At 59.1% G+C, this 20,701-nt stretch overlaps 1 protein-coding gene across 1 annotated transcript in view; it reads left to right on the top strand.

Moving 5' to 3' along the window:
* The window catches only part of NKD1 (NKD inhibitor of WNT signaling pathway 1), a 79,813-nt gene extending 60,615 nt beyond the window's left edge, over positions 1 to 19,198 (top strand). The window contains exons 5-10 of the mRNA XM_055145527.1: positions 4,816 to 4,922; positions 6,992 to 7,087; positions 13,774 to 13,921; positions 14,576 to 14,660; positions 16,562 to 16,689; positions 17,586 to 19,198. Coding sequence (XP_055001502.1) covers positions 4,816 to 4,922; positions 6,992 to 7,087; positions 13,774 to 13,921; positions 14,576 to 14,660; positions 16,562 to 16,689; positions 17,586 to 18,175 — 1,154 coding nt within the window. The 3' untranslated portion in view covers positions 18,176 to 19,198. The remainder of the gene's footprint in view (positions 1 to 4,815; positions 4,923 to 6,991; positions 7,088 to 13,773; positions 13,922 to 14,575; positions 14,661 to 16,561; positions 16,690 to 17,585) is intronic.
* The last annotated feature ends 1,503 nt before the right edge of the window (positions 19,199 to 20,701 follow it).

Genomic DNA, 20,701 nt, shown 5'->3' with positions numbered 1-20,701 from the left:
AGGAGAAGAGAGCCAGCCGGGATGGGGATCGGGTTCCTCTCACAGCGTGGCACCCTCTGTCGGCAGCTCGGGCTGTGTGGGCTGTGCCCTGTTGCTCCCAAGGCCACTACCAGGGGGTTACCAGTGGGGTGTGTGTGCGGGGGGAGTAGTCCCAAGAAAGGGCCGGAGCTCTCCCAGCCTGTGGTCCCCATGAGCCACTGCCACTACATACACATGGGTGGGAGGCGGGTGGGAGTCCTGACCCCCAGCCAAGACTTCATCATTGGGGTATTTCCTCATGTTTCTCCCCCCTCCCCGTGCTGCACTCTCCCCCTGACTCTCTCTCTCTCTCCACACCCCCTCTTTTTTCAAAACTGGGGGAGGGGAGAGGGAAGAGCCTGGCTTTGATCTCAGCGGAGGAAAAAAAGTCTGTTCTGTTCAGGCTTTTGGCTAACACAACAAACAGTGTTTAAAATTTAACTTTGCTTAATTAATTAGTAATTCTGTTTAATGCTGTCTGATCTCCCTCCAAAAGGTATTTTGAAGCTTGAGAAGGGAACATCAAAGGGAGCCGGGTGAAGATGGTCAAGTAATGCATTTAATCTGGCAGTTGCTGGGGGTGGAGAGATGCCAGGTCGGGAGCTGACGTGGGAGGGAACCATCATCTGGCCAACACAGCCAGCGGCCTGCGGGGTGGGGGGTTGCTGCTTCCAGGGCTCCACCCACTGCCCCAGGACTGGGGCAGAGACTGGTGTAAGAATGCAGAGTTGACATTTTTTCTCTTCCGTGGCTACTGTGCAGATGTGCAGGCTGCGCACTGCACAAGGGCTTCAGGTCAGGGGCCAAGCAGCAGTCAGAGGCAGCTGCCCAGGAAGGTGCCCCGGTGGGGTATGAGGCTGCGTCTAGCGTGGCGGCATGGGCCAGGGCCAGGAGAGCACACGTTTTTAGCTTCCTTCGTGGGCTACGCCGACTGTGGCAGCTGTAGAGCAAGCGAGGGAGCCAGAGACAATGCTTGTGTCTGTGGCTGTGTCCCAATAAAACTTTATTGACAGAAACAATGGGAGGGCCATTGCTGCTCACAGCAGGGCCGTTGCTGAGTCTCCCAAACACACCTCCTAGGCGAGTCAAAGGCTGTGCTTCCCTTGGAACTCTCTTCCCACTTCCTTTCATCCTTTCTCCTGCTCTCCTCCCTTCTTTCGAGCCAGCCTCATCTCCTGCTGTTCTCCATGAAGAGTGGTAGGCATGCCCCCTCTGCCACCCACTCAGAGGAGGGGCCCAGGCTGTGGCATCAGAGACGTGCCCAGCTCCTCTCACCTCTGCTCGGACCTGGGGAGCCTGGCACTGCCCGCTCTTCACTGCAGTCTGTGGGCTGACCCTTGGGTGGGCCATGGAGGGCTCTGCATGGGCTCTGGGTGGCCGTGAGCTGCCTGTGCCCAGGGAGTGGGGTGGGGGGTCGTCCTGCAGTCCAGCCTCTGCCACGGGGACTTCCTGCCAGGTTCTCCGCCATCCCCAACCCTGCATGGGAGAACCAGGAGAGCACAAGTCTTCTTGGGTGGGGGCGCAGGGGTGCGGCTGGCCCTCAGGCATGCTCCCGAGGGTGGACAGGCTCCCCATCCTTCATCTCTGCAGCCAGCCCCACTCTGGGCGTGGCCCCTGGGGTGTCCAGGCCAGGTGGGCAGGTGAGGGACAGGCTGGTGAGGACAGTCAGAGGGGGCCTGCGAGGAGGAGGTGGCGAGCATCCCTCAGCCGCTTCCCCAGGACAGCAGGCTGGAGGGGAGGCGGGGAGAGGACCTGAGTGGGGACAGGCTGTCCGCAGGCAGGTGGGCAAGGTGGAGGGGCGGGGGGTGCAGGGGGGGTGCGGGGAGCAGAGGCAGGGACAGAGGTTTCTTTTCTTTGGGTTTTATCAAGTGGAACTTGAAAGGCAACATTGAACCTGAAGGTGGTTTTCTGATAACTTTCCTTTGAACTCGGAGTTTGGTTTCGATAAGCCCGGCCGGCTCGCGGCTCCAGCCAGGACCTCTGCGGAGGGAGGCAGCACGCTTTGAAGACGGAGCTGGCCTTTGTTTTTCTTTCTTCTCCTTCCCCCTCCTAGGGCGGCCGGGTGGAGAGAGGATGCTGTCAGCCCTGGCTTCTCTCTGCTTTCTCCAGGGGCGAGTGGGGGGCCCGGCCGTCGGCTCGATGCAGGGCTCCTCCATGTCCTTTGCCCGCCAGCATCAGTTGGCACTGACTGCATGCGGGCCGCTCTTCTCCTCATGGGCCCCTCCCAAGAGCCCTGCCAAGGAGAGACCATTCATCCCCATTTGACAGATTTGGAGACTGAGGCCCAGAGACAGCAAGAGATGTCAGGCCAGTCAGCAGCGGCGGCAGGACAGGAACCCAGGAGAGTCCAGATGCCCCCCTCTTGGGTGTGATGCCTTGGCAACCCTCAGTTGCCGCTCCCCCCAGCGATGCCGGGGGCCTTCTGAGTTAAGAGTACCCCTTAGTGCTAGGAATGTGAGGAGGACTGTCTCCCCAGCTCCCTCACACAAACTTCTAGACCTTTCTGCCCCATTTAAATGTGAGGGAACAGCAGAGCCCACTGTTTTGTAGCCATTGGTTCTGTACTGAGCCCTGTCTGGCCCCAGGTTTGGGAGAGAGCATTAAGGTGACTCTGTTCCCAGCACCCCCGGGACTCAGCATCACTACCCCAGATATGTCAGAAGGGCAGAGCTGCTGTGGTTTGGTTTGGTTGTGGGGGAGGGGGCCACCCGTTGGTGCTCCGGGAGCTACTCCTGGCTTAGTGCTTGGGGGGTCACTCTTGGTGGTATGAATGTGTGAATCACACCCGGGTTCCTGCGCCCCAGCCCTCAGCCACCTCCCTGGCCACTGATGGCCACATGGGAAGTACTTAGCTCGACTGACCTTGCCCCAGCAGCCATGACGGGGTGGGGGGCCAGCACACCTGCTCCTGCCCGGCCACTCGAGGGGTCAGATCACCTCCTCACCACCGCCAGGGAGGCACCAGGTCTGGGGCTTGGCCAGGAGTCTGGTTGGAGGACCTGCCTGGAGTCGGGGCCAGGCCAGCAGGGAGCTAGCTGCCCGCATCCTGTTCTGTGGCTGGCGCTTGGGAGAAGGGACTTGCCCCGGCTGTCCCTGCAACAGAGGTGGCTGCCATGATGGAAGGGATAGCAGGGAAGGGAGGTGGCTACCATGATGAAAGGGACGGGAGGGGAAGGGGAGGCTGCCATGATGGGAAGGGACTGGAGGGGAGGGAGGAGGCTGCCATGATGGGAAAGGACTGGACTGGAGGGAAGAAGCTGCCATGATGGGAAGGTTAGGAACAAGAGGGACGGAGGAGGCTGCCATGATGGGAAGGGACTGGAGCGGAGAGAGGAGGCTGCCATGATGGGAAGGGACTGGAGGGGAGGGAAGAAGCTGCCATGATGGGAAGAGACAGAAGTGGGAGGGACACATGCTTGGAGGAAAAGGTAGCTCAGATAGAGAAGGGACCACAAAGTAAAGGGTGCTTGGAGGGCTTGCTCGGGCTGGGAGATGCAGGCTGAAAGGAGACTATAGGCTGAACATGATGGCCACTTAATACCTCTACTGCAAACCACAACACCCAAAAGGAGAGAGAGCTAAAGGGAATGCCCTGCCACAGAGGCGGGGAGGAGAGGGGGAGTGGTAGGGATGCTGGGAACTTTGGTGATGGAAAATGGGCACTGGTGGAGGGATGGGTACTCAACCATTGTATGACTGAAATGCAAGCACAAAAGTTTGTAAGTCTGTAACTGTACCTCAAGGTGATTCATCAAAAACTTTGAAAAAACTAAAAAAAAAATTTAAAAAGGAAGTGGGATCTGATGCTGGAAGGGCTTTCGCTAGGGTGGAAGGAGGGTCCCCCACGGGACAGAAGGGAGAGGGAGGGTCCCAGTCCCGCCTGGGGCATTCCTGCTGTGTCTTCCCCTGCAGGCACTCGCAGGCCTGGGTCTGTAGAGCTGGGGTACGTGAATGTTGTGGGGAGACAGGACTGGGGGCGGGAGATACAACTCCCCCTGCCTTCCTACGTTCTTGGCCTGGGGCCTCATCTCTCCGGGTCCCTGCCTCTGGCATCTCGGACCACCCTTAAGCCTGGCAGCTGAGGAATATAGTGAGAGAGGCTCTGAGGACTGTTCTGGAAGAGCCTCGCCCAGGCAGACCTGAGCCTAGCATAGACAAGTTAGGGGCGGGGTGGGGTGAGGTCAGGGAGTTTTATAGACATTCCAGATCTCAGGGAGCCTGGCGGGCTGTCCCCCACCCCCTCCTGGGGTGATAATGCTTTCCCCCAGGGTATTTTCAGGAGAGAGGCACCCGCAGGCTTACACACACACAGACACACACGTGCACACACACACGCACACACACGCATACACACACGCACACACACACACACACACACACACACACACTACTTATAAGGACCACAAAAGGCCATGACCTCTGGCGGAGGGGGCCGCTCTGGTCCTCTGACCTCTCCCACCAGACCCTGTGCTGGCCTAGGCAACTGCCTCTTCCAGGAAGCCCAATGTCCACGTGGAGGGCAGACGTGCAGGACCAGCCGTAGTCCGCATGCCCCCTCTTCGGGGCTCTGTTGCACCCCTTTGCCCTCACCCATGTCTCCTGGGGGCCGAAGGCTGCTTGCCTGGGCTGCTGATTTGGGGCCAGGAGCAGAGGCGTGAGGCCCACTGTGTGCTGGGTGCTGTCCGGGCTCAGACTCAGGGCCGCATGGCCAGCCCCTGCTGACCGTCGTTGTGGAACAGTCTCCACACCCTGGCATCGGGCGCCCTCCCCTTACTTCCTGGCTCGCCCCCTCCGCAGTGGCCCTGCCTCCCGAGAAGACAGACGGGCTGACCGGGGGAGATGAGAAGAAGATGGACAAGGCGAGCGACTCTTGCCCCGGCTCCAAGAAGCAGCTGAAGTTCGAGGTAAGTTTCCTTTCTGGGCGCAGGGCCTGGAGAGAGGGCCCCTGGCTCCTGGGGAGGGGTGACGTGGCCGTCTGTCCCTGCCTGCAGACACAGGGTGCACATCCATCCAGAGCCGCCCTGTGCTGCCCCCGCAGCCCAGCCTCTCCTCTCGGGGTAGCCCTGGGGGCCTGGGAGATGGTGCAGGGGAGGGGTCAGGGGTCAGCAGGGCCCGGATATGGGAGCTGCAGTGGGTGGGCAGCGTCCCTTTGAGGAGAAATGAATGTTGCTCTTCTTCCTGGAGCCTAGCCTGGTTCCTGCAGGACTTCAAGGGTGCTTGGCAAAAGCCGAGGCCGAGCCTAGGGCAGAGGGAAGTCCAGGACCCCCACACCTCACTTCCTCCTAGAGGCTCATGTGGGCATTTCTAAAGGGAACACTGAGCAGCTTCTGGCTCTGCAGGGTGGGCTGGGGGTTACTCACCTCTCAGACCTGAGCCTTGGGGGCACCTTGCTGCAGAGCCTTGGGAAGGGGGTCAGGTTCATGCTGTGTGTGTACGTATGTGTATATGTGTATGTGAGAGAGAGCACTGTGTGTACACAGTGTGGGTGTGTGCACTTACATGCGTGTCTGTGCAGTGTGCACTTGTGCACATGTTTGCATTTGTGTGCATGAGTGGGTGTGTACCTATGTCTGCATGCACATGACTGTATGGATGTGTGTGTGTTTGCATGTGTGTGTACCTGTGTGTCTGCACACATGTATCTGCATGCACACATGTGTGCACATGTGTGGGAGATGCTCTTGTGCATGTGTTTGCATTTGTGTGAGTGTGTGGGTGTGCACGTGTTGGTATTTGTGAGCGTGCCTGTGTGGGTATGCACACATGTGTCTGTGAGTTGGCAACTATGTACCTGTGGGTCAAATACCCGTGTTACTATGTCAGTGTGTGCACACATGTGTGCATATGTGTGAGTGTGTGTCCACTCAGGCACGCATTTGCATGTGTGCATAGTACCAAATGAAATGTCCAGGAGAGAAGCAGCGCTTGGCAGGTATCAGAGGGCCTGTCACAACTGAGGGAAGGCTGGCTTTGAACTCAGCCGGCCCGAGAGCTGCCGGGTGAGAGCCTGGCCAGGAGCTGCTGCAGCCTGCCCGGGGCAGGGAGGCTGAGCTCGGGCACTACCCCGCCAGCCGCCCCAGCAAGGCCAGCTGCGAGGGGTCCCGAGACACCCTCATGCCCAGCCTGGGGGGCATGGCCAAGGGGAGATAGACCTCAGTCGGAAGGACGGGGCGCCACCTGCTTTCCTAGAATCTCACGGTTTCTAAAGGCCATCGGCAAAGCCTTTCTAAAGGCTCTGCCTGCAGCTGGTGGGGAGGAAGGGTGACCGGCCACACTCGAGTGTCCCCTCCACCACAGGGACAGCAGCTCCTGTGCGCTGTGCACGTGTGCCAGGGCTGGGGAGGAGGGTAACGAGCTGCTCTCTCCCTGGGGCAGCAGGGGTGAGGCGGCACGGGAGGGGGTGTCCCACCCCGGCCCAGCCCTGCAGCAGCTTCTCCTGCATATCTAGCCCTTGGGCTGCAGGTGGGCACTGGGGTGGGCAATCGGGAACTGGCTGCCCAGGGGCTGCCCCTGTGGGCAAAGAGGCTCAGGGGCGTGGCAGCAAGAGCCCCCCCCGCCCCCCGCACCTTAGAGCAGTAGAAGAAACTGAGGCCCAGAGGAGTTGTGCTCAGGATCCCTCCACTCTGTGGGCTGACCCTGGACAGACCCCAGCCTCTACAGTTCCAGCCCTGCCAGCTCCCTAGGTCCACTGACAGTTCTGGCCATTGGTCCACATTCAGGCATCCCGGAACCTCAGAGACCACCCCCTTCCCCGCGCCCCCCATCCCAGGTCCCCTTTGTCTCTGACCCATAGGAGACGGTCTGGTGGGTGACCTCCCTCCCCCAGGCCCTGCCTGTCCCGGTGACTAGGTGACTATTCTAGGGCTGGGCAGGAAGGGCGGGGGCAGGCGGGGGTGGGGGACGGGCCACAGCACGGTCCTGGTGGGCGCTGAGCCTCCGGTGAGCGGCCGCCCCACCGTGTCTGTCCACCCAGGAGCTGCAGTGTGATGTGTCCGTGGAGGAGGACAGCCGGCAGGAGTGGACCTTCACCCTGTACGACTTTGACAACAACGGCAAGGTCACCCGCGAGGTGAGTGTGCTTGCCTGGCCACTGCTGCCCCGTCGTTGTCTCTGTCCATGGGGATTCTGCTCCCCAGGGGCAGTCAGGGGCTGGGGGGGGATCCAGGGAACAAGGCTTCTGGGAGCTTCCGGAAGTGACAGGGAGTGAGGAGAGATGGTCCAGGAAAAGGCACCTCCCTCCCCACCCCTGCTCTTACACTTCTCCCGTTGGCCCAGGAGCCCAGGAGCCGAGTCCCTCCCCACAGGATGCCCCCCCGCAAAAGAATTCGGTACTGCTCCCTTTCCTCTGCGTGCCCAGAGCTCTGGGCTGGGGAGGGGGGACCCTCGATCTGGGCCACGTGCCGCCTCAGCCTGGCATGGGTGGGCACACAGAGCCTGCTCTCCACAGCCCTCCACTCCCCAGTCCTGCCTTTCTTGTGCTCTCGGCTCTTTCTGCCCTATCGGGTTGGGGTCTGCCTGCTGTGTGGCGCCTCCTACAGACTAGATATGGGGGTGCAGCATGCGGCAGCCCCTGGCTCCCTCCCTACACACAGCCTGGGAGACCTGGTAGGCTGGGACTGGTGCAGGGGCTGGGGGTGGAGAGAGGGGACAGGCTGGCAGCTGCCGACAGACACTTTTTGAGGTGTGGAGCTAGGAGTGTGCAGTCTGCCAGGAGGAGCCCCATGTTTAAGGACCTGAGGCCTGGCTGGCGTCTAGGGTATGGGGGAAGCCATCGGAGACTTGGGGTCTGCAGGGGTCGTGGGTCGGAATGAGTGAGGAAGGCCGTGCCCACAGCTCTGGGCCCCCAGCTTCCTCCTCCTCCTCCTCCCTGTTCCCCTGACTTCCTCCCCCGCACCAGGCCCTGGCTCCCGTGTCCCAGCTGTGGTGGCCCTGCCCGCAGGTCTGTCACCAGCAGGCTTGGCTTCTGCTGCGTAAGGACCTCCGAGTGCTTCTCAGAGCTGGGGCGGGGGGCTGCGGTGTTGTAGCCCCCACTGCGGGCTGGGGGTTCGGCGCTGTCTCCCCTGCCAGGTGTGCAGGGGCAGCCGTCAGGGGAGAGCCGGTGCGGGCCCTTCTCAGCTGGGGCAGAGGCCGTGAGCCAGCTGCCGCCCTTCGGGACTCCACGGCCGATGTGGCTGAGGCCCCCGACATGTTTGTGAAACAGAAGCACAGTTGGCCCCCGAGGCTGAGCTCCCGCACCCGCCCGGCTGCCCCTGGAGGCACGTGTGTGTCCTCCGCGCATGCTCTCCCCGGTGGTCCTCACTCCGCTGCGTCCTCGAAGTCAGGCGGGATCTCCCCAGGGCTGGAGGGAAATGACAGAGGGTGGTCTTCGCCTCTGTGCCAGCCCTCGGATTCAGAACGAGAGCGAAAGTTCCAGAAGCCCCTCATGAGCTCTGGGGGCACCAGATCACTCATCCAATGCCGTGGGTTTGGGAAGCTTTCGGTGGCCACGCTGGGTCATCGGCTTAGGAGGACAGGGGAGAGTGACACGGTCCCTGGGCCATATAATAGGAGGGGCCCAGTCTGAGCTGTGAAACGCTGTCAGTTCTAGTGGAGCTCCCACGGTGTTAAATCCAGACGTGAAAGGGGCTGGAGCGATAGCACAGCGGGTAGGGCTGTGCACGCCTTGCACGTGGCCAACCTGGATTTGATCCCCGGTGTCCCATAGGGTCCCCTGAGCACCGCCAGGAGCAATTCCTGAGTGCAGAGCCAGGAGGAACCCCTGAACATCGCCGGGTGTGACCCAAAAAGCAAATAAATAAATAAATAAATAAATAAATAAATAAATAAATAAATAAAAAAATCTGACACGGGCAGATGGAAACCGAGGGCCAGGTCGTGAGGTCTGTGGAGGTCAACTCTGTGCTGAACACATGCCTGATCTGGTCACTGTTTCCTCAACAGAGTAGGTCACTCGGCAGTATCGTAGTACCAGGCACTGCAGCCTGCCCAGCTGTAGGGATGAAGCCAGTGTGCAGGAAATGTGGGGAGATTCCCCACATAGGTAGCGCCCTGCTATGTATTATAGAAGGGACTCGGGTGCCCAGACTTTGTACTTTGTATCCTGAGGTGGGTCCTGGAAGTTGTCCTTTACCGATGCCAAAGGCCGGCTGTGAAGACCGAGTTGTTCTGTGACTGGGCAAGAGTGCCCCTCCAGGGCCCCTGGCACGAGCAAGGTCTGGGCCTCTGAGTGGGCGGGGCCTGTGAGCAGAGGGGCCTGGGTTCTTTTACTTTTTTATAGGCAATATTTATTCTTTATTGTTCTTCATATTCTTCATGTTAGAGTTCAGTTCACTTGCAAAATTTTTTAATTGTAGGAGTACTGCTATTAAGCCATTGATTAAGCTGATTGAATTGAGCATGAACTCCATGTTACTTATTTTTTTTTTTTTTTTTTTTTTGGTTTTTTGGGTCACACCTGGCGATGCACAGGGGTTACTCCTGGCTCTGCACTCAGGAATTACCCCTGGCCGTGCTCAGGGGACCATATGGGATGCTGGGATTTGAACCCGGGTCGGCCGCGTGCAAGGCAAACGCCCTACCCGCTGTGCTATCTCTCCAGCCCCGATGTTACTTATTTTTAATTTTTTTAATTGAGTATCCATGAGATAGACCATTACAAAGCTGTTCATAGTTGGGTTTCAGTCATACAATGGTCCAGTACCCATCCCTCCACCAGTGTACATTTCCCACCACCAATGTCCCATTTCCCTACCACCATCCCCCAATGCCCTCACCCACTACCCCCATCCTCCCTCTGTGGGAGGCACTTTCCTTCTTGCTTTCTCTCTCTCCTTTTCTTTTTAAGCGTTATGGTTTGCGATACAGGTGGTAAGAGATCATGGTGTTTGTTCAAGGCATTCAGTATTTTTATTGGGATGGTAAGGCTGGAGTAGCTTTTCAGTTGGGTGGCAGCTTTGGGGTGTGGATGTGACTGCCGAGGCTTCCAGAAGTACAGGGAAGTGGGGGGAGGTAGTCCATCCCGACCCTGAGAAAACCTAAAGATTTCAGCCACAAAACCTGCATACCCGAATTTTCAGCTGATTATATCTTGATGAGGTCCGTCCTGAGACGATGGAGTCAGGCCAGGGGTATGGCGGTGATTTTGGACTGTGGAAGCAAGTGGCTGCCGGGGGCTCTGCTTGGGTGGGCACCAGACTAACCTCTGAGTTACCCTTGGTCTGTTCAGCCTTGAGCAGGTCCAAGATTAACTGTGGCTTTTGATCTCTTTCAAGATTTATTTATGGGTCTCTGAAGCAAGGCTGGTAGTAGAGCTTAGGGGCCTGGGTTCTTGGGGGCCAGCGACCCTTCCCTTCCTGTGCAGGGCCTCACCAGAGGTGGTTTCGGCGACACCCTTGGGTGGAGGGTCTTGTGTGCTGTGACGGTGTCTCCAGAATCCCTGGTTCCCCACTCTCCTGTCTGGGAAGGGGAGTCAGTGATGTCTTCCGGTTCTGGGGAAGCGCGTCACAGGCTTGACCCCGGGTAGTTGAGCTCAGTTGGGGTGGCCCTGCCATCCATTTGTTAGGGCTCCCTGGGCCACCAGGAGTGGAGGAGGGGCCGTGGGGTTGGCACTGACAGTGGCCCACACTGCGCCCTCTGGTGGCTGCTCCTCCCATCTCCATCTGGTTTCAGGAGGGTCGGGGAGGGACCCCACGCACTGACTTCAAAGGCCGACTGCTGCCCACTCTGCCCTCAAAAGAGGGCGGGGAGTTCGTGGTCATAGAAGGACAGCAAGAAGGTGGGGTTGCGGGTCCAAGGAGGGGGCCTGCCCCCGCCTCCCAGAACGTGGTCTAGAAGGATAGTTTCTTCTAGTTCAGGGAAGACTCGCCTGCCTCACGCTTCCCCAAGTCTGTGTTAGCCCCCCAGCCACGCCCCCCTGATAGGTGCCCACACCATGGCCTCGCTCCCACCCCTGTGTGCAAGGTGGACGCTCTCCTTCACTGTAGCCACAGGGAAGTGGGTGGCTGTGCTGACGGCCCGCCTCTGCAGACCCTCCGTGCTCATCCTTCCTCCTTAGGTGTCGGGCTCACATGCAGGGATCATCTGGGCGGGAGTGACGGCACAGCGGGTAGGACAGCTGCCTTGCACGCGGACAACCGGGGTCCCATCCCCAGCACCCCATATCCCAGCAGGAGTAATTCCCGAACTCCCAGGGGACAGCCAAAACAAACAGCCCAGTGCAGGGATCATCCCTGCCATTACGAACCACCAAAGCTTGCCGGGACCCCTAGGCTCACACCAGGACCCCAGGCCTGGCAGATGAAGCCTGAGGCCCGACCTCAGCGTCCACATATATAAGGGGGATCGTCTGTCTCCTTGCAGGATGGAGAGAGAATGAGGCAGGTGGCTGGGCCCAGGTGAGAAAGGAAGTGAGGTCCTCATGGGAAGATCCGGGATCGCTGAGCCTGGGTCTCGGCCCCCACAACCCCAACCTGGCCTGCCATCACCCCTTGGGTTTTGTTGAAAAGTAATGTATTGGGGCTGGAGCCATAGCACAGTGGGTAGGGCGTTTGCCTTGCATGCGGCTGACCCAGGTTCGATTCCCAGCATCCCATATGGTCCCCGAGCACCACCAGGGCTAATTCCTGAGTGCATGAGCCAGGAGTAACCGCTGTGCATCCCCGGGTGTGACCCAAAAAGCAAATAAATAAAAGTGATGTATCACAAGTAACAAAAGTAAAACTCAGTAAATGGGACTGCACCAAAGTTGTGCGCGTCAAAGCACATGATCAAGGTCAGAGAGATGGTGTGGAGGCAGGACGCTTGCCTTGCACACAGCGGACCGGGTTCAATCCTCAGCACCCAGTGTGGCCCCTGAACCCCACCAGAAGGAAGCCCTGAGCACTGTTGGGTGTGGCCCCCAGATAAAACAACAAAAACTGATGTTATCAGCAGAGTGGTGCCTTGTGGGGGGTCTGCTGGTGTGTGGGGGCGGGCAACAGGAATGCAGCCGACAGATCATGGCTCTGGAGAGGGGTCAGGACTCAGCAGGTCTGAGGGCCCCCTGCACCTTATACAACAGACATCTCCGTCTGTTCTGGGATGAGGGACTTTGCCCCTGACAGAGATTGCACCTGCAGCATTGCCAAAGCTGATTTGGTGCCCTCGGTGGGAACAGAGCAGGGTCTGACTTGGTAGGGAGGCCCCCCACCCCACACACCAAATAAACCACCCCACAGTTGGCCCCCTCTGGCTGTGTGGCCATCAGAACCACAAAGTGTCAGGGCTGGAGAATTAGTCCAACCGGGAGGGCACTTGCCTTGTGCTTGACTGACCCAGGTTCGATCCCCAGCACTTCCTGTGGTCAACTGAACCCTGAGTGCAGAGCCGGGAGTAAGCCCTGAGCACCGCTGGGTGTGCCCCCCGACGTCCCTCAAAAAAAGGACAGGTGTCCAAGAGAGAGATGCACACGGCAGCATCACGCACCCTGGCCCAGAGGGGGAGTCCCACGCCCACCACGGGTGGGTAGGAAAGGACTGTGGTCCGAAGCATTCATTCCGCCTTTCCACTGCAGGACACTCTGACCCAGGCCGCTGACCATATGGATGAGACTGCAGACTGCAGGCTGGTGGGGTTGAGTCCCATTAGGTGGCGCTGTCTGGTATTCGGAAGGTTTCACAGGGCAGGTTGGACCTCTGGCTTCTCAGGTGCCCCCTCAGCCCACACCGCCACCCACCGGGCCAGTGTCAGCTGCGCTGAGCCCTGCACCTCACAGGTGGGGGGAGACTGTGGCTCTCACCCATCCGCAGACCTGCCTGGCCGTATCCACGCTTAGCGTCCCCCTGGAGGATGATCCGTGTGTGTGAGACTTTCCTGGCCTTGGCTGACTTTAGGAGAAAACACACCTTTTTCTAGAGGTTTCCAGCGCCGTTGCAATGAAAGCATCCCCCAGGACAGATGTCCTTAACCAATGCCCAGAATAAAGGGGGAGCTAGTGACGGGGACCGCCCCCCTCGTGCTGCTCTCACCGGTGTTTGACGGCAGACCACTCTTCTGGCTGAAGGGGTGGCAGGGGTCCAAGGGGGAGAGGGTTTGGCCACGTTCTCAGAGAATGGGTCTTGGGGGGTGCTTGTTCTCTGCTTGCTCTGGTGTCACACTCAGAGGTGCTCGGGGCTACTCCCGGCTCCATGTCTGGGCAGGGGGGGGGGCGGGAGGGGTCTCTCCCAGGGTTGCTGTGGAGACCATGCAGTGCCAGGGATGGAAAGAGACCGACCTCCTGTGTCCAAGTCTGGGCTCAGTCCCCTGAGCTCAGCCCCCACCCCCAGAGAAGAGTTTCTCCTTAGGGACTCATCAAGTTGCCGTTTCTTGTCCTGAAGGTGCACACTGACCTGTCCCAGTGGTGTCCACGTGCCGCCCTAAGCCGCCCTCAGCCTCCCAGCCCCCTCTTCCTCCTCCTCCTCCTCACTTCTGTAGCACAGAACCCACCAGAAGTGCTTTCCCCCTGGGAGCGGGAGCCGGCCCAGCCCTTGCAGGAAAGCTCCTAAGTGCAGGGACCCAGCAAGCCTGGAGCCTCCCCAGGAAGCAGGTTCTACGGTTCCCCCAGGGCCCACCGCAAGGAGCCCGTCGCCCGGGCCGCTCTGTCTCATTGCCCGCCCCAGCTCTGCGCTCCTGCCCTCCTGTTGGCCTGAGGCTCAGCTCTGGGCGAGCCCCGGGTAGCTGACTCCTCTTTCAAAGGCTCCTGGCTGAAGCCCCCGCGCCTGGTCTCTGCTTCTCCCCCAGGACATCACCAGCCTGCTGCACACCATCTACGAGGTGGTCGATTCCTCCGTCAACCACTCCCCGACGTCCAGCAAGACTCTGCGGGTGAAGCTCACCGTGGCCCCCGACGGCAGCCAGGGCAAGAAGGGGCTCCTCCTCCACCACCCCGGTGAGGGGCCGGGGCTGGTACCAGGTCGGGGCCGGGCGGGGGGTCATTCACTCCTCGTGACTCGGGCACCATCAGCACCCGCCTGAGAGGAGGGGACGGACGTTCTCGGGGCTGGGAGGGGATGGCTTAGCTTGTCTCAGCTGGGGGCCAGACCCCCACAGACACAAACACAACCCCTCGAGATATTCCAAACACCCCATAGGTGAAAATCGCATAAATGGGGAGTCAGAGCATGAGATTAGGGGCCCAGCTGGTACGACCTGCTTGGAAAACACTGGTGGGATTTGGGGGTGGGGGTCCCTACACAGTGGACGCTGGGTAGGGATGAAGAGGGAAGCAGGCTCCGGGCACCGTCTGGGTGAGCAAAGCCCTGGGGTGGGCTGGGCATGGCAGAGGCTGTGGAAATGGTCTGGGCTGGCCTCGGGAGCGGGGCTGACGGGCAGGGCCTGCCAGCCCATTATAGGAGCCTGTGGGAGAAGGTAAATAGGGGAGGGGGCTTCAGGAGGGCCCCAGTTACCTGGAGAACCTTCTTAGAACCACCGGGCAGATGCCGTGGGTCAGGCCAGGCACCATGGACACCGGGGAAGACCAGAGGCCAGTGGGCGCCTGGGCCAGCTCCCTGACCCGGCTGTTTCTTGGGGTGGGGGGATTCAGACCTGCAGAGCACGAGACCCCGAGCAGACACCAAGCCCGCTGAGGAGCTGCGAAGCTGGGAGAAGAAGCAGCGAGCCCCCCTCAGGTATGCTGTGGGCCCGGAACTGGACCATGCGTTGAGCAACCCCTGCAAACCTGCGGCGGAGGGCTGCTGAACCAGAGGCGGCCCGGGTGCTCCACGGGGGTGGGGATTTCAAGGGGCAGCCGCACAAACCTCAAGGTAAATAACAGCCTCAGGAGCCAGAGCCAGAGCACAGTGGGGAGGGTGGGTGCTGGGCTGCACAAGGCCGGCCCAGGCACCCTGGTCGACCGTGTGCATCCTGTATGGTCTTCTGTGCCAGCAGCCAGAGTCCTCACGGGCCGAGAGGACTCAGTAAGAGAGTCCTGGCACCCTATAATTGGGCACACAGGTAGGACAGCAGGTAAGGCATTTGCCTGGGAAGCAGCTGATCTGGGTTTGATCCCTAGAACTCCACCAGGCGTGATCCCTGAGCACAGGGCCAGTTGTAAGCCCTGAGCACCACCAGCTGTGGCCCCCAAACAAACAAGAAGCAAATGGAGCCCTTCGTTGTTTTATCTAAGATACTTGAGGCCAGATAAGTTTTGTAATTGTTGGGTTTCAGAAAAATGCTCCTGGTATATTTCCCATGTATTCTATTTGGGGTCTGGGCAGCGCTTCAAGATTTAGCACATTGATACTCAGCAGGGAGAAATGAATATTCACACCAAGTGAATAAACACTCCAGCCCCTTCACATCCTGTTAGGGCAGCTGAGGCTGCCAAGGCGGGTGTGAAAGTCTGTCTGCAGGCTCTGGGGCGTTCAGGAGGGCGGACAATGACCGGGCTGCTGTTACCTCTCACCTGTTGCTCTCTCTCTAACAAGACTCAAGAAAGGGGAGGGAAGGAAGGGAGGGAGCCTGCCCAGAAAGGCCAGGAGGGCTCAGAGAACTCAGCTAAGGTACAATAATGGCGGCCTCAGAAGGGAACTGGAGTTGGAGAAGCACCAGGACCTGAAGATTGGAGACGGGGGTGGGGAGGGCAAGAGACTCAGGCAGCTGCAGAGTGGAGGGTCCAAGATGGCAGAGATGGGGGGTTGTGCTAGGCCCCCCTGCAGGTGGGGCAGGAGAACAGCAGTGACCAGAAGCCTAGAATTTTGCAGAGGGAGCTGCCATGTGTGCTCACACATATGCACACGCACATGTGCACACCCTCTACAGTCTCACAGAGGCACACACCACAAATGCATAGGCATGCACTCCCACTCCTATACATGCACATGTACATGTATATGTGCACACCACACACATGCACACACCACACATAAATACACAGGCATACACGCACATGTATGCCCACATATACATGCACATGTACACATATATGTGCATACGCCACACACAGATGCACATGCAACACACCCTGCATGCTCAGGCATACACATATGCATGCCAATCATACATGCACATGTACACATGTATATGGATATCACACATGCAAACAGGCACATATACACACAGACACACATGCGTGCACACCCCTGTGAGAAGAGTCTGGTGATGACACACTCACATACATGCACAGACACACAAGCACACACACACAGACACAGGCTGTTTCTGGGCTCTGGCTCAATGAAGGCTGGTCCAGCCTCAGTTCCAACATCTTGGGGGTTTCTGCCCAGCTCCCTGGGGAACCAGGCCACCATGCAGAGTGTGGGCACTCATGGTTCGGAGCCTGGATTTGGGAGAGGCTTCAGTTTTGGTCAGCAGCCCCTCCCTTTGACTCTGGCCTGTTCACGGTTCTGTGCTGTTGGCCTATGGATGCCCAGGGATGCCAGCTGGGTTCAAGAGATGAGCTCGCTCTCCCTCACCCCTCCCAGGGGCCACGAGAGTGTAGCCAAGACTCCAGAAGGGCTTTCCAGGCCACGTGCAGCTGCCCCCTGTCCCACCCCCCTCCGGCACACCCACGCACCTGCCTTCCCCCTAGGTTCCAGGGGGACAGCCGTCTGGAGCAGTCCGGCTGCTACCACCACTGCGTGGACGAGAACATCGAGAGGAGAAACCACTACTTAGACCTCGCTGGGATAGAGAACTACACGTCCCAGTTCGGGCCTGGTGAGGATGCTCGCCCCCCGGGCGTGGGGAGGCCTGGGAGATGGCAGACCCTACACGCCCTGCCCCTCTGGGACTGAGCCAGGGGGAGCTTCTCCTAGACAGGTCAGAGAGCAGTCTTGGGGGAGAGAGTGCTGAAAACAGGGAAAATTAAAGTGAGCTGTGCACAGAGCTGACCCATCCATCTCAAATGGTCCCTAGGACCAGTTCCTCCTCACCCCTCCCCTATGCCCGGGCCCCAGACGCCATGAGCCGAGGACTTGGATGCCATGCTCTCCAACACCCCCCACCCCCTGCCAAGAAACCACACCCCCGACCTTGACACCACGCCCCCATCCCAGACACCACGCTTCCCCCACCTTACACCATATCCCAGACCTTGCCTCCACACCGCCATCCAAGACACCACCCCCGACACACACCACTCCTTGACCCTGACGTCACGCCTTCCCCACCCAGGATGCCACATCCTCCCCATCCATACCCTGATGCCACGCCCCCACCGGGAAGTCACACCCTCTGGTGCCTGATGCCACGCCCCACCCAGAAGCCACGCCCATCTGGTGCTACATGCCACGCCCTCACTCCAGGTGCCACGCCCCTGGCACCACGGCCCCACCCCTGACGTCACACCCTCCCTGCCCCAGGACGCTCTTCTCTGCGATGCTCTCACAGAGGAACCCAGGGACTTAGCTCCACGGTCTACCAGCCCTTCCTCCTTGGTGTCCACCTCTCTAAGGAATGCGCCAGGGTCCCTCGGGGCCTCTCTTCCTGGACACTCACCAGTTCCTTCAAAGCCTAGCAGGCAGCCTTCCTGGGGTGGGGGAGGGCAGGGCCCCCGCGAGGCCCCGGGGGGAGCAGGGGCCAGTGCTCATCACGCCCACTGAATTGGTTCCTAGGCTCCCCGCCCGTGGCCCCGAAGACAGACCTGCCGCCCCGCACCGCCAACCCCACTCGAGCTCGCTCCCACGAGCCAGAAGCCGCCCACGTCCCGCCCCGGAAGCCCCCGGGCGCCGAGCCCGCATCCTTCCACTTCCTTGACACCCCTTTCGCCAAGGTCTCCGAGGTCCAGCAGCGGCTCCGGGGCACCCAGGACGGGAGCAAGCACTTTGTGAGGTCCCCCAAGGCCCAGGGCAAGAGTGTGGGTGTGGGCCACGTGACCAGAGGGGCCCGAAGCAAGCCCCCTCTGGGGCCCGCCGTCCCCGCAGTGCCCCCGTCGGCGCCCCTGGCCGCCAGCCCGGCCCTCCTCCCCACGCTGGCCCCCCTCGGGCACAAGAAGCACAAGCACCGAGCCAAGGAGAGCCAGCAGGGGTGCCGGGGCGTGCAGGCGCCGCTGGCGGGGGGCAGCACCGTCGTGGGGCGGGACCACAGGAGGGAGCTGCCAGCCGTGGTGGTGTACGAGAGCCAGGCGGGCCAGGCGGTGCAGAGACACGAGCATCACCACCACCACGAGCACCACCACCATTACCATCACTTCTACCAGACCTAGAGCCCCGCCCCAGAGCCCCGCCATATGAAGGACCCCCACCCCCCCGCGCCCCAAGGCATTATTATTCTATTAATTATTGTTATTATGACGATTATTGTTATTAATAATTATTGTTACTCCACTAATATTCAGCTAGCCTCCATGTAGAAGATCTATGGAAACACAGAACTAAACTTTTATTTATATGTTGTGGGAACTGCGTAACTTACCCAAGAAATGACTCTGGGTTTGGAAGTGGCCTGTAGAACATCAGAGACTCCCGCGGGCTCTGGTTCTGGACTCTGGTTCTGTCAGGGGTCCACGCAGGGCCGGTGCGTACCCTTCCCAGCCCTGAGGGAGCCCTCTGCCGGAACTCCGCCCCACCCCGTCTCTCACAGGAGAACATCCTTACCTGATCAGGCTTCCAGAAACCCTCGAAATCTCCGAGAAGATAAACAGCTGCTACCTCTTAGTATTATTCTGATTTTATTTTGCCCTTAACTGACTGTGATGTGCTACAAGGGATCTTAGCAGGCTGCAGATACTCGGTCGCCGCGGCTGGTGTGTTTATGTCCCCCCCCTAGAAACCTTCCCCATCCTCTCTGGGGTCACCTGTCCTGCCTTTCAGTGGGGGCCATGCCCTTGCCTCACACAGCCCCTCCCTTCTTACTGAACCCCACAAGACACTCCTCCTCCTTCTTCCTCCTCCTCTTTTCTTTAAAGATACACACATACTCCACATCATACAAACACACACACACATGCACACACACACACACACACACACACACACCTGAAACCAGTCTTCTCATTTTGGAAACTTCTGGAGCGGGAACTCACCATATAAACAAGTGTGGTTTTCCAAGATGGGGCCCTTGTGTGTTGCTGGCTGTGACTGACTGCAGATGCGGCCGCCGTGTGTTCTGCCTTTGGCAAATCGATCCCTACATCCGTGGTTCTCTGACGGAGCTTTCTGTACCTAGAGCTAGACGCCACCTGTCTGTTTCTATGTATTTCTATAAATATACACTCTCAGGTACCTTTGCTCGTGTGCAGAAATCAGTGGTTTGCTTTTCTAGGTGCTTCCCTAGCCCAGACGCGCGCCTGTGTATCTCTTGTTGGGAATGTTCTTCATCCTAGGCGGTGCTGATTGATCACCTCCGGGGGTCCTTCCTTGGGGTCTGGCAGATTTTTGAAGGCCCTATTGGGGTACAGAAGTTTGGCAGGAAATGGGGACAATCGAGTCAGTGGCCAGAGTGTGACCCAAGAGGGGTGTCCTTTGCCAAAGGGGTCTGCAGAGCATTGAAGGAAACCGGGGGAAACCAGGACCGTTAAAAATCCAAAAATAGAACCAGAGGACCAGAGAAATGGTACCGCAGATGGGGCATTTACCTTGCATGCAGCCAACCTGGGTCCGATCCTCAGCATCCCAAATGGTCCCTGAGCACCACCAGGAGTAATTCCTGAGTACTGAGTCAGGAGCTATCCCTGAACATCACAGGGTATTGCCCCCAAATGAAAAATAGAGGACACAAAGTGTAGGCAAAGCCTACTGAAAAGAGTAGGGTCCCGCTGGGTGGAGAGTTGGGGGGAGCATCCTCAGCAGACTTGGAGGAGCATCACCATAACCATCACCAGAGAGAGGCAACAGCTCTGGGGACCCCACCCCCAGAAGAGGCCACACTGACTGAACCAGGAGAGCCGGGGATGAGGGAGCTGGAGATGAGGCAGCTCGTGGGCCTCCTCAGCGAAAGGAGGAGGTGTGAGTCTGGAGGACCCGCGGGAGAGAAGTGTGACCCTTGGCCTGCTCTGGGTGACCCTTGACCTGCCCTGGGTGACCCTTGACCTGCCCTGGGTGACCCTTAGCCTGCCTGCTCCTGCTTCTCCGGCTGATGCTTCTCCAGAGCCGCTGGCTTGGTTTCATGTGGGTTCTGAAGATTGTGGGCTTGATTGTTATCACCCTGTTATTAATTTTATTGGTTGCGGGTGTGCTTGGATGGATCCAGCTAATCCTCACCACAGCCCTGCCAGGCGGCCTGTGGAAGCTGGGGGACGTTCCACTGGCTCAGAGAAGTGAAGTGACTGGCTTGAGGTCACGCTGCAGGTGACAGAGCTGGGCTTCTGGTCTTTCCCATAATCTCTTGACCACTGGGTTTGTCTGAACTTTTCTTGTTTGGGTTGTGTAGACTTCTGTCAGTTGGGATCCAGCTCAGGTAGCTAGGAACGTCTCCACAACAAGGGAAGGGAGGGAGCTGGCTTTAAGACTACGAGATCTGGAGCCGGGAGTCCTGGGTTTGATTCCTCATGGTACTCCTAAATGATTTGCCAGCTGCACCCCGCTCCCCACCAGGAAAATGACAAGATTCAGGATGTAAATGAAGCTACTTGCCCACTGCCTCACCAACCCCCTCCCCAAATATGGCCGTCTACCCAGGCGTGCTCTGTCCTGACAAGGCCTGGGCTGTTGGCACTTGACTGCTCAACCAGACGGGACATTCTCAGGGAAGGACCTGATTGGCTGGCAGAGGAGCCAGACTGCAGGGTCCA

The sequence above is a fragment of the Sorex araneus genome, chromosome 8 (genome assembly GCF_027595985.1).
Source record: "Sorex araneus isolate mSorAra2 chromosome 8, mSorAra2.pri, whole genome shotgun sequence".
Lineage (NCBI taxonomy): Eukaryota > Metazoa > Chordata > Mammalia > Eulipotyphla > Soricidae > Sorex > Sorex araneus.
Note: the sequence above shows the minus strand (reverse complement) of the source record. Positions and strands in the feature narration are given on the sequence as shown.